General features: G+C 44.1%; 1 protein-coding gene across 1 annotated transcript; it reads left to right on the forward strand.

The window, feature by feature from the left end:
• Positions 1-354: 354 nt before the first annotated feature.
• LOC140746742 (uncharacterized) lies at positions 355-4,111 on the forward strand. Its single transcript, XM_073078840.1, has one exon. The coding sequence runs from the start codon at positions 446-448 to the stop codon at positions 4,109-4,111; it is 3,666 nt and encodes a 1,221-aa protein (XP_072934941.1). The 5' UTR covers positions 355-445.
• Positions 4,112-14,362: the final 10,251 nt, after the last annotated feature.

Genomic DNA, 14,362 nt, shown 5'->3' on the forward strand with positions numbered 1-14,362 from the left:
AGGCACCTTGGCAACTGTTCCAGCTGCTCCAGGTGTTCCAGCTACTCCAACTGCTGCAACAGCTGGAACCCGGAAAACGCGGTCGGTGAAGTCGACGAAACGTCGGGAGATGGAAGCCAAGCTGGAATTGGCGCGCCGACAGCTGGAAGAAGCAAAGGCAGCTGCAGAACTCGCCAAGGCGCAGTGGGAGCTGGTCCAGGTGGAAAATGAAGAGTCCGAGGTCGAGGATGAAGACTGGTCGCATAACGCGAACATCCACACGTGGGTGCAGTCGACGGTGGAGAGGATGTCCGGGGAGGGGCATCAGGGGGAGGTGTCCGGGGAGGGGCACCGACTGGGGGTGTCCGGGGAGGGGCGAGCCAGTCAACCTCCAGTCACTATCGTCAAGCCTGAAGACCAAGCGGAACCTTCAAGCAACGGGACCAAGGAATTGGCTGAGGCCATCATGAAGGCCATTAGTGTTGCTCCGAGGAATGCATCGCAACCTAATTACGTACATGAATTACCCGACTTCGATGGAAGAAGCGAAGAATGGATCGCCTTCAGGACGGTATATGAGGACACCGCACCGCTGTTTACGGAAGCACAGAATATGGCGCGGCTGCGGCGGTCAATTAAGGGCACGGCAAGGGAGGCTATCAAGAGCCTATTATATTCAGAGTGCCCTCCTGAAGAAGTAATAGAAGCTCTTCGTCGAAGGTTTGGAAGACCAGAAGCCCTGATCCTGATGGAACTGGAAAAGGTAAAGAATCTTCCTAGGATCAACGAAAATGCGCGCGACATCTGCGTGTTCGCCAGTCGAGTGAACAACACCGTCGCGACAATACGGGGGCTAAGAAGACCGCAGTATCTACACTCACCGGAAATGGTAAGGATTATCGTGAGCAAGATGCCGGCGGTATTGCAGTATCGGTGGTACGACTTCGCCGCCGACGCAGAAGATCAAGATCCAGACCTGGTGCATTTAATGAAGTTCCTCAACAGGGAAGCGGACCGGTGTGGACCATACGCGACGCAGGAGACTACGCAGCAGCCGCGCCAGCCTCCCAGACGTCAATTCACGAACACCACGTCCGAACAAGTGGAAGAAAAGAAGACCTGTCCACATTGCCAGTACGAGCATCACCTCTTCGAATGTCGCAAATTTCTTCAGCTGCCAATGAAGGAACGGTGGGACGTCGCTACCAAGTCGAAGATGTGTTTCAAGTGTCTCCAAGGACGACATCGGAAGGAAACATGTCGGCGTCCACCGTGCAAGACATGTAAGCGGTGGCATCACTTCGTGCTTCATGAAGAACGATGGGATCACCCGAAGCCCGAGGAGAAGAAAGAAATTGCGAATAACGTCATGCTCCCGGTGAACACTGCAAGGACAGCGAAGGCATATTTGAAGATGGTTCCTGTTGAGCTATATGGACCGAAGGGAGCTGCCCGGATCCTGGCATTACTGGATGAAGGGTCAACTGTCACGCTTCTCGACTCTGCGATTGCAAGACAAATCGGCCTCAAAGGACCCGTGGAAGCACTCACCTTGGAGACCGTGGGTGGGAAGACCATCTCCAAGGAAGACTCAATGAAGGTCAACGTCAGATTGAAAGGAATGCACCAGACCAAGAAGAGAACCATCTCTGGGGCCCGTACGATAGATGACATCAACCTGACGCCTCAGAGGTTGGAAATAAGAAGGATCGAAGAATGCGCTCATCTCAAGTCAATGTCGAAACAATTGTATTATGAAGAAGAGTCACCCAAGTTGTTAATCGGACAAGACAATTGGGAGCTCATCGTGTCCAGAGCCACACGCAAGGGGAAAAGAGGTCAACCCGTAGCATCATTGACCTACCTAGGGTGGGTGCTACACGGGTCCGATGGAGCAGCATCAAGACCTGTGAACTTCGTAACCTGCGCGCACGTGTCTTCTAAAGAAGAGGATTTGGAAAAGGTCATCAAGGAACACTTCGCCGTGGAATCGTTGGGGATCCAGCCACGTCGACCGACCACAGACATAGAAGAAAGGGCTCTGGCAATTTTAGAAGAAACGACAAAGAGATTGGACAATGGGCGCTTCAAGACCGGCTTGCTATGGAAAAACAAGGAAGGGAAAATGCCCGACAATTACAAGCAAGCGGAAAACCGGTTAAGGAACATCGAAAAGAAACTGGATCCGGCACTGAAGCAGGGGTATGAAAGTCGGGTAAAGAATCTCGATAGTAACGACGCAACGAGGGACGTGCCCAAGGACTTCGGGAGCGGACACAGATGGTTCAACGGACCTTCATTCCGGGCACAAGAGGAGGAAGATTGGCCGAAACCACGTACTTTCAAGGCGGAGCTCACGGGAGAAGAGAAGGAGAGGTCAACAGTGGGGGCAGCGAAGCCCATTGACCGGCATCCGACTCCGAACCCAGTCAAGTTTTCAAGTTGGACTCGACTAGTAAGAGCGACCGCGAGGGTACTACAGTTCGTCGACCTGTGCCGGAAGAAGAAACACGCAGTGAACGTGTCCCGCAAGTCTGAGCGTCAAGATCCTACCTGGAAAAGAAATAAGAAGAAAGCCAAGGTAGCAATGAAGCCCGTGAACAAGAACACCCAAGAAAGAAGATTCATTCCCCTCGAACCCGACCAAATAAAAGAAGCCGAAAAGATCCTATTACGAAGAAGCCAAGAAGAGAGCTTCCAAGATGAAGTACGCTGCGTCAAGAAGATGAAGCCATTCGAGAAGAATAGCAGGCTTAAGAAATTGGATGTCGTCATGGAAGATGGACTACTACGACTCCGAGGAAGAATCGACGCGGCAAGATACACTCGGCAAGATAAGAAACCTGTGGTGTTAGACAGCAAGCACCACATCACCAGACTGCTCATCGCGTACTACCATGAAGAATTTAACCATGGTAACCACGCGACGGTGATCAACGAGTTGAGGCAGCGCTACTGGATCCTGGGACTACGGTCTGTGGTGAGGGCGACGGTTCATCGGTGTCAGTGGTGCAAGGTGTACCGCGGCACGCCACGACTCCAGTCGATGGGGAATCTCCCGCTGGAACGGTTACGGCATGGGGAACCGCCGTTCACATGCACCGCCGTGGACTACTTCGGGCCCATGAGCATCATGGTGGGTCGGCGTCATGAGAAGAGGTGGGGCGCTCTGTTTACGTGCCTCACAACCAGAGCCGTCCACGTGGAACTGGCAGCATCTCTGTCAACGGACTCCATGATCCTGGCGCTACGAAGAATGGCAGCAAGAAGGGGGATGCCGAAGACGATCTTCAGCGACAACGGCACCAACTTCGTGGGGGCCAACAAGGAACTTCAAGAAGCCCTCGCCAGCCTCAACAAAGAAGACCTCATCACCACAGCCGAGCGGACGAGCATCAGGTGGAAATTCATACCACCTGGGGCTCCGAACATGGGCGGGGCATGGGAGCGCCTGGTCCGTTCCATCAAAACGGCCTTAGCGATCACCCTCAAGGAAAGGCATCCCAAGGAAGAAGTCCTGCACACTCTGCTACTGGAAGCGGAGCACCTGGTGAACTCAAGACCTCTTATCGAAGCCGACGAAGACAACGAAGAAGGTGCCCTCACTCCCAATCACTTCTTAATTGGGAGATCCTGCGGCACAAGATTGGGGACATTCACCGACGAAGACCTCACCGGCCGGCGCACATGGAGGACTGCGCAGCGACTAGCCGACCACTTCTGGAGCAGATGGGTGAAAGAGTATCTTCCAACTCTGATCCCGAGAAGAGTCGACGCGAGAGCTGCCACAAGAGATTTGCAGTGTGGAGACACGGTCCTAATAGTGGACTCCACGCTGCCACGAGGAGCCTGGCCGCGGGGGGAGGTGGTCCGAACCTTCCCTGGGCCCGACGGTCGCACCAGGGTACTGGAGGTGCGCACTACAGGGGGCGTGTTGAAACGTCCCAGCTCCAAGTTGGTGCTACTGGTACCAGCACGACGTGATGAAGAGCAAGCGGTCGACGACACAGGCGGTGGAGCATCGACCAGCGAGCCAGACTGCGGGGAGGCGGTCGTCACGTCGAGCCACGAGCATGGAGTCGCCGGGCCAGGAGTTGGTGCTACGCACGAGGGGGAGGATGTCGGCGACTGACTAACGATATTTTATGAATAATTGTAATTAACTTGTTTTATAAGTCCGACTGAATATGTTTATATAAGTTTAATAAGAAAATACATTACGTAAGTTTTAAGTTTTAGGATAAGACACGGTAGATGGCGCTATCGGTCGCATTTGTAGTATTTTGTTAAGAGGTTTTAGGTATTTTTATGAAGATTGTATTTAAGGTTAAGTTTTTGAGTTTTATACATGTTTTATATTTCTAATGTTTATGTTATCTCCTGGAATATGTTTCTAGCTTCATATTGATGTAAGAATAGTAAGAATCAATTGTGATAATTTCGAGATAATTAGGAATATTGACATGTAAAATGACGTAACTTGTACATTTTTGTAATATTTTCGGGAATAACTTCGTAAGTAATTGAGATATGAATATATAACTTATGTAGCTAGATAGGGCTAATTATGAGGATTCCAACGATGTATAACACATATATGTAAATTTTGGGAAATGAATAAATAAAGAGGAAAAACTAGGTCAGCCAAAGTGAAAATGACATGAAAATGGGCCTAAAAAAGCGCGGCTCTCTTTACGGTATTGCTCTGGGGTAGCTCAGAAAACCAGTTTTCCGGCCTAAGCATGGTCTCAGCAGAGAAGAATTCCAAGAAGACTCCTGAAGAAGAAGAAGACTCCTGGAGAAGAAGAAGACTCCTGGGGAAGAAGAAGGAAAATCTGAAGACGGAAGCGTTCCTGCGCAAGAAGAGGAAGTAGGGGTTAGGTCGGGATAGGGAAAAGGCTTTGGCTGGCCTACACTCTTGTTTCTATTGCACGTCAATTATTGTTTCTATTGCACGTCACCCCTTCCCCGCACCTACCCTCTCTACGGCACGGGACAGGCGCAACTCCCCGACGCGACGACTATCACCACGAGCGGGCTTCCGGCGCCGGACGGAAGAAGGCCGTCCGTACAACATCACGCCCGCACCCCTATACGGTCGCAGGTTAGGTGGCGGCGTGGCATACCACCACACCGCCGAACACACAGCGCCCCGCGACAACATTTGGTATTTGGAGTGTTTCAATTTATTTTTAAACATGGAGCTACTTCTTGTAACGACACAAACTATACAAGAAGTACTAAAGAAGGACAGGCGGGTTTTGAGTGGCTTTTATACTGATGGGTAGAGGTGCGCAAAATATATCACTAAAGTGAAAAGAGTGATATATATCTTTTGAACTCAGTGATATATATCACTCTTTTAGCTCAGTAACTCACTTTAGCTCAGTAGCTCTGTAGCTCTGTAAAGATATAAGCGACATTTTATATCAGTATATCAGAGAATCAGATCAAAATGTTTTGACAACATTTTTGATTCCTATAATTAATACAAAACTGGCAAGAAATTATATATGAATTTCACAGCCAACACTATTTGTATATCCCTGTTTTCATATTCTTAGCAAAGAAAAAATATTTTAATTTAGTGTTTAATACGTAATGCATTTGACTCAAATCAGACTCTCTCAGTCAGTCGCTCATTTGACTCAAAACTCACTCGCGAGCGAGTATAACACTGTTGAGTTGAAGAAGATCTTATATCCGGAGTCGTATGGACCTATGAACTGAACCATGTGACGCGGATATAAAGATATAATTCAAAATCTTCGGAGTTGATGAGTGATTAGCTCTTTGGTGAAGATATATATCTTTTATATCACTCACTCGCGAGCTACTCAATTCTACTGATGGGTAATGTTGTCATTGACAGTTCTTTCAAGTGATTGTTTCGACTTGATTGATAGTTACAAGTTTATTTCAGTTGCAGTTTTCTGTGAAAAGAAACACAAACAAACATGATTATGATGCAGATGGCTTCGGGTCCTGTGGAAGGCGCCGTGTTGAGTTTGGTCCAGATCCTTCCTTTAAAGAGATGGACACACCTATATATGGTAACAGACTGGATTTGGTCATACTGTCCTTTCAGTTTTGCTGTAGTGTGTTATTAAGTATGGTTCACCACAACACTAAGGTCCTACGGTGTGAGTTTTAGTCGTAGTTGGCTCATAACAAATGGTTCGACAGATGTGACCCTGGAATAGGTTATTTTGCGACTAAAGAGTGACCTAAGAGGCCGACGTGTGATTGAAAATGAATCACACAATCATTTTCCAACACAAATTAGTTTTTACAGATAATTTATTATTGAAAGAAAAAATATTCTTTAACATTATTCATTAGCCTTGATTCCTTTTAAATTGGCTTAAAAAAAAAAGAAAAACATGTAATCTACATTATAATTTGTAAAATGAAGGCTATGAAAATCTTTCTATTTTGGGTTTCATAGAGGTGGAATCTAATCAAATATCTTTATTGTTTCAATGTGGTTTTTACGTGGTTTTACACTTGGAATATATAAAACCGTTACATTCTACCTAGCAAGGTATGCAAATATTGACAGTGTCAATTGAACAATCAATAAAGTATCTGCTATTAAAAGTTTAATTATATTCTGAAGTAAATATAAACTTACCTAAAGTGCCTTTACAATAACGTTACATGTCACTATTTGGTTTTATTGAAAACAAAAAATTACGCATTTTCTGAGTCGCTTCTTCATTGCTGGGGGTCGTGTATGCTTTGGTACTATAATGTGCAATGTGCTGCAAAGTTCGCCAAAGTAATCACGTTATAATATAATTATTTCGTGTGTAATAATTTATTTTTTGTAACGAAAAATCCTCGATTGTATAAAACGCTATCACAATTAAAGATTCCTTTGGTTTAAAAAAAAACAGTTGCCCAGTTAACGTTTTAATACATTCAGGTAATGAATTGTGGGTCACATACAAAATACAATTTTACGATACAGACCTAAATTTAGTGGCGTTGTAATGTTATATATTGGTGTATTTTTTTATTTACCAGCAAAGCTATTTCCCGAAGAAATACGAAATAATATTTGTGTATAATGGGTGTTAACAAATACCTAATTTTATTAAGAGTAATCAACGCATAAACTCATTGTTTACGTTACTATATACAGTTGTATATATGTAAAAAAAGAAAGAAAGTTGAATGCAGTTGCATTAATTAAATCAATCTTCAATTGATCTTCCTAAAAATAAAATATAATAATTTATATTGAAATCGATTTATGTTATATTTCGGAGAATATAAATTTGAGTTCTAAATGAACTTGTGTTTGAAATTGTGGTCGAATTTTAACGACAATTTCATCCACTACCACAACATAACAAAACATAACAGGTTGAACTATAGTGCGTTACACACTCCCCCTTTTGACCAGGATAGGAACCCCTGAAAGGTCAAACAAAAAGGTAACGCGCTAAGAGCGAACTTTACGACGACGGCATCGACCGTGCTTCGACCGGATTCGGACATGCACCACCCCTAACGTGAAACCATTGTAGATCCGAGACATGATACTTACCTACAATATCACCAGAAATTTGAGCAACTAGAAAGTACGTAGTAGTATTCACCCTTTTGGAGACGACGTATGGACCATCCTGCTTCGGGATAAACTTCGAAGTAACGCCCTTACCTGCATTACTTAATACGTAAGTCTTCATCAGGACGGGATCACCTTCCTCAAACTGATCTGGTCGGCGGCGTTCTATACTCACCTTTGCAGTACTCAAAAGGACTAAACCCTTTGAGTTAGTGACATGACACAGTGAAGTGTTAGTGAAATAGTGATAAGTGAACATTATAGAACACAAGAACAATGTGTACACTCCTTTATTTGATAAGACAAAGAAGTGCAGTGTCAGAGGACGCTACCTTCATTATATGATTATTGAGCAGTTTAAGTTAGCGTAGAATTACTCATTAGTCTGCAATTAGGCTAGATTGTAATTAATATAAAGTACCCTATTATTCACTTGGTACTTTATATGTACACTAGCAGAACCCGCGGCTTCGCCCGCGTAAAAAAATATGATGTAACATACAAATAACTGTAATCGTAAATTTGTACCTTTAACAATTTTAACGATAAAGTTGTATTAATATTTAATTAATAAAAGCTTTTTTTACGTCACTGTGTACCTAAATTGGTCAAGCTTTCTACAGAATCGTACACTAAAACTCTAATTAGTGGACTATAATGAAACTTTCTTTAAAATATAAGTTTCATGTAGGATACAATAATTATTATTTACACTATTCCATAGGAACCGTCCATGTTATATGGGGCCTTACATACAATGGTTCTTTCCAGGGTCTCTGACTGGGCGGTTAGTGCTCCCATTCTTGCCGCCCGCAACTCTAGAAGTCCCCCTTTAGTCTCGTACGACAGGCAGGGGATACTGTAGCCCTTTTTTTTTTCGTGGGGAAACCCATCATGGGTTCCTCTCAGCCGTGGGGGCAGCGGAGAGGATATGCCGGACTCCTACCGGCTAAAACCCCACGGTGTAAGCCTCCTTCTGCGAGATGACTCCCTCGCAGAAGGATTTAACCACTCTCCAAGACTTGTCGCTCTCGACCATTGCTTTTACCACGGCGGAGAGCGAGAGGTCTGGCCCCACTGCTGCGATGAGTACACGGCGCTGCCTAGCCCATGCAGGACATTCCTCCAATGTGTGCTGCGCCGTGTCCACGTCGCAGCTACAATGGTGGCTTCGGGTGGTTGGCTCTCTTCCGGCTATGTGGCACAGGTACTTCCCGAAACACCCATGTCCCGAGAGCACCTGCACCAGCCGGAAGGTCAGTGACCCATGCCGCCTGTCCATCCAATCTTCTAACACCGGACGGACAGCCTCCACAGTCCTGAGGCCAGCCGTGGGTTCGGCCAGCCTTTCCTTCCACTTTTCAGTCATGGACTGCAGAGCGTGGAACTTCCGCTCTTCTTCTTCCTTGGGCGTGGGGCGTTCCTGCCGGAGCCGAAGGTCTGTGCGCCACCGATACATTACGGCACAGACTTCCGCCTCCAGATCCCATGGGGGACACCCCGCCAATAAGCACGCCGCCTCAAAGGAGATGGTGCGGTATCCACGGATGACCCCGACAGCCATCACCCTCTGCGGTCTTTTTAGGAGAGTGATGTTCTGCCTTGTCAGGGCCTCCGCCCATACGGGTGACCCGTATAGGGCCATGGACCGCACCACTCCTAAGTATAGGCGGCGGCTGCTCGCACTCAGCCCCCCGAGATTGGGCAGCAGCCGCTTTAGCGCAGCTGCTGCGCCCATTAACCGGGGAGCCAGGCGAGTAAAGTGCTCGCGGAAGTTCCAGCGGCTGTCGAGGATGAGTCCCAGGTACCTCATTTTTGACTCAACCTCGACGCGGGTTCCACCAATGAGTATGTGGGATCCCGGCGGCGGCGCTCTCCTCGGCCCGTGAAAACACAGGGCCTCGGTTTTGGCGCTCGCCAGCCGGAATCCCAACATCTCTATTCTGCCAACCACCAGTGTCACCGCTTCAGTGGCAAGACGGGCAGCCTCCTCGTAGTTATTCCCCCGGGCCGGGCCAAGCGTGTCGTCCGCGTAACAGGTCACGGTAGCCCCCGGGGGTAGATCACCCCGCAGCACCCAGTCGTATCCGATGTTCCACAGAAGCGGGCCAAGAACCGACCCCTGTGGAACACCGCACGTCATCTGACGACTGAGCGTGTGTCCTCCGTGCCTCGGGTACGTTATGTACCTATCGGAGAGATAGGCTCCAACGATCCGGCTGAGGTAGAGAGGCACCCTGTGGTACTTTAGTGCCTCTCTAATGCTGGCCCACGGCAGGGTGTTGAAGGCGTTTGCTATGTCGAGCGAAACAGATCCTGTAGCCCTGTCCTAACCCAAAATTTTAGTCCAAGGTCTATGTATCTACCACATCACTAATTTACGCATAAGCACAACCATACCCCACGGCAGGACAAAATGTTGGCACGCAGTGTGTCCAAAGTAGTTGCGATGTACCTAATCAGTATACCAAAATGTAGGCCAATTTGAATAAACTTACGCATTATCATATATGAAATTTGCACCCGTCCACATTGTCGTGTATTTGTCTGAATAGACGTTATCTGAAATTTCACGTTTCTAACTTCGAACCTAAAAGATTCCCGTATACATACTTCTTTTACCTCCTTAGTAGAATTTCAAAAACATTCCTATGTACATATGCATCAATAAATACTTTATCAGCAAATTTCTGAAAGCTAATATTCAACACCAGCGGTCGGCAACCCGACACCAACGGGTCCGTGGGTCTGCGCGTTACTAATAATTGGCCAAGTGCAAAGTCAAACCCGCACCTGGAGGGTTCCGTACAACCAAAATTTTTATTTTTTTTTTAATTTCTAGTATTTAATATTGCAGCAGCCATTAAAGTATACACATTGTGAAAATTTAAACTGTCTCCCTCTAACGGTTCAAAAGTTAGTTGGAAAAATATCGAATAGCAGTTTGTTGTATGGGGACCCCTTTTTGTTTTCAACTTTTTTTTTATTTTTAGTATTTGTTGTTATAGCGGCCACCGTTATGCATCCTCTGTAAGAATTTCAAATGTCTATCTATTACGGTTCCAGAGCCCTGTGACACACGGACAGACGGACAGACAGCGAAGTCTTAGTAATAGGGTTCCGTTTTTATCCTTTAGGTAAAGAACCCTAAAAAACCGCAGTTCTGCACTTCAGCACGCGCAATACATTCCCATGTTAAAAATATATGTTACGACGGCCCGTGGAATTTCGCCCTACACTAAACTTCTCTGCATTTGTTTCTTTTTCCAGACACGCCAAAGGAAGTAACTTCAATAACGGTTTTTAAAGAAACTTTCTTTACTTATAGTACCCTAATGGTGTTGATTGTTGAGTTCCTAAAAATGCTGAAACAGATGTGTAAACAGAAAGGCATAATGCATACACCCTTTTATAGCCGTCTTAAGGGTTGATCGAAACAAAACAGTGACGCAGATGCTTCATTGAGTCCAATGATAATTTTTCATAGTGGTTGCTTCCAAATTAACGGATTATAAAATAAAGTTTTAAGGAGTGACGTCACGGACGTCAGTGAAGTAGTTACACTCTAAGTCTACGCCAAATTAAAAATTAATATTTCGGAGTATACGCCGTGTTTGTGATCCTTGAGCATACCAATCTGTACGGAACAAACTGTTTGATAAGTGGATTATATAGTGGTGACGCGAAGTGCTGTGTTAACAACAAGAAAACCAAAGTAAATATTGAAATCATTCCTTAAATTGTTAAGAAAATTATAATTAACGTCATTAACATTAATCGTTACCCTCACGTTATTTAACATCTCAGTGCACAGAGGAGACGTCTGGTGAGACAATTTAACATAGCAACGCACAGAAGTGACATCTAGGGAGGATTAATCAAACTAGTTTGTATCTACATCCACCAAACATGGCCAAATGCAACGCGTGCGGAAAGTTTATGTCGGCGGCAGAGGGCGTTACCTGTCCAAAGTGCTGTAAACAAACGCACAGAGCTTGCGTAAATATTCCCGAGGGCGTCAAAGTCCAACCTCATTGGCTCTGTCCGGATTGCAAGCTGCTAGCACCACGACTGATAGACTCGAGTACCCCCGTCAAGGGTTTCAGTTCGATTTACGTAACCGAAAAATGCACACAAGAATCCCCAAATTACACCGACCAGGACATTGGTTTGAAATCTCATGAGACTGAGCTGACAGGTGAAATACGTAAACTTCGACAGGAAATGCGGGAGACTCGGGATGAATTTCGTTCCTTGAGACAGGAATTGTCAAATGTACGCCAGCTAATAAAGTCATGCGAAGAACGTGTAGATACTCTCGAGAAAAAAATAGAAATTATAGATAAGACACACCACGGACAAGAAGAGTTAAACACAAAAATACAAAATTTTGAGGTCACTATAGACGAATTGAAGCAGGACTTAAATGATCAGGAACAACAGTTGCTTCTGACGGATATAGAGGTTGCCGGTATCCCGGAGGAGGGCGACGAAAGTGTCCTCCATATAATTAATGCATGCGCCACTAAACTCGGCGTACCGTTAGAAGAGCGAGATATAGTTAACTGCGTGCGAATGGGTCGTATACACGTCTGTAAAGCTAGAAAGGTCAAGTCGGCAGAATCACTCGTTTTATATCTCAAAATTTAGTGCTCATTTAGTGCTAATTTAGTGCTGATAACAGATATTTGGTGCTGTGATAAGGGGACTAAAAATGAGAACACTGCTAACTTTTCATTAAGCTAGCAGTGACGTCTGTAAAGCTAGAAAGGTCAAGTCGGCAGAATCACTCGTTTTATATCTCAAAATTTAGTGCTCATTTAGTGCTGATAACAGATATTTGGTGTTGTGATAGGGGGACTAAAAATGAGAACACTGCTAACTTTTCATTAAGCTAGCAGTGACGTCTGTAAAGCTAGAAAGGTCAAGTCGGCAGAATCACTCGTTTTATATCTCAAAATTTAGTGCTCATTTAGTGCTAATTTAGTGCTGATAACAGATATTTGGTGCTGTGATAGGGGGACTAAAAATGAGAACACTGCTAACTTTTCATTAAGCTAGCAGTGACGTCTGTAAAGCTAGAAAGGTCAAGTCGGCAGAATCACTCGTTTTATATCTCAAAATTTAGTGCTCATTTAGTGCTAATTTAGTGCTGATAACAGATATTTGGTGCTGTGATAGGGGGACTAAAAATGAGAACACTGCTAACTTTCCATTAAGCTAGCAGTGTACCATTCGTGACCGCGCTATGATACAGTTGGAGCGAGAGGCACATCAGCTAATAATTTAGTGCTCAATTAGTGCTGCCTGTACAAGCAAACAGATTTTTCAAAAAAAAAAAATTTCAATTTTTAAGTATAGATAACTGCTGACATAACGATACGAGCAATCATAGAGCTGAAAGATGACTTTAAAATCGGTATTGGTGAAATCGAAAAGAGTTACAAATTAGTGCTAAATTAATGCAACCGGTGAACCCAGAAAAATTTTTAGGAAAATCATTATTCAACTGCCCGCTAAAAAAATCAAAGATTTTCAATAATCGAAAAGTTATAGGTATTATTCTGTATTGCAAATATCGAGTTTTCATCAGATCTCAACGTTATAAAGTCACAGGAAACGACCCTGACTCCCCTAGCGATGGAGCCGCTGTGTGTGTGTGTGAAAAAAAATTTTTTTTCAAATCAACTACTAGCAGTCTTGAGAGCTATAAAAAGACTCGAAAACGAAAACAAATGGAATCAAATGACGTCACCATTTAGTGCTCAATTAGTGCTGTCAGTATAGCAAAAAATTGTTTAAAAATATTTTTTTTTATTTTTTTTCAAATTAACTACTGCTAGTATAACGTCACTAGCAGCCTTAAGAGCTAGAAAAAGACTCGAAAACGGAAACTAATGGAATCAAATGACGTCACTATTTAGTGCTCAATTAGTGCTGTCAGTACAGCAAATAATTTTTGAAATATATTTTTTTTTTTATGTTTTTTCAAATCAACTACTGCTAGTATAACGACTCCAGCAGTCTCAAGAGCGAGAAAAGTACTCTAAAACGGAAACTAATGAAACTTTTGAGATATAAAACGAGTGATTCTGCCGACTTGACCTTTCTAGCTTTACAGACGTCGCCAGCAGCCTTAAGAGCTAGAAAAAGACTCTAAAACGGAAACTAATGGAATTAAAAGACGTCACCATTAAGAGCTCAATTAGTGCTGTCAGTATAGCAAGAAATTTTTGAAAAAAAAATTATTTTTATTTTTATTCAAATCAACAACTGCTAGTATAACGACGCCAGCAGTGTTAAGAGCTAGAAGAAGACTCTAGAACGGAAACTAATGGAATTAAAAGACGTCACCATTTAGTGCTCAATTAGTGCTGACAGTACAGCGAAAGATTTTTTAAATATATTTTTTTTTTATTTTTTTTTAAATCAACAACTGCTAGTATAACGACGCCAGCAGTCTTAAGAGCTAGAAGAAGACTCGAAAACGGAAACTAATGGAATCAAATGACGTCACTATTTAGTGCTCAATTAGTGCTGTCAGTACAGCAAATAATTTTTGAAATATATTTTATTTTTATTTTTATTCAAATCAACAACTGCTAGTATAACGACGCCAGCAGTGTTAAGAGCTAGAAGAAGACTCTAGAACGGAAACTAATGGAATTAAAAGACGTCACCATTTAGTGCTCAATTAGTGCTGACAGTACAGCGAAAGATTTTTTAAATATAATTTTTTTTTTATTTTTTTTCCAATCAACAACTGCTAGTATAACGACGCCAGCAGTCTTAAGAGCTAGAAGAAGA

Source organism: Epargyreus clarus, unplaced genomic scaffold (assembly GCF_041222505.1).
Source record: "Epargyreus clarus isolate Ecla_fem2 unplaced genomic scaffold, WU_Ecla_fem_2.2 ptg000013l, whole genome shotgun sequence".
NCBI classification, from domain to species: domain Eukaryota; kingdom Metazoa; phylum Arthropoda; class Insecta; order Lepidoptera; family Hesperiidae; genus Epargyreus; species Epargyreus clarus.

Coding starts and splice junctions, on each gene's coding strand:
- LOC140746742 (XM_073078840.1), top strand. CDS start 446: ATGAAGGCCATTAGTGTTGCTCCGAGGAATGCATCGCAACCTAATTAC.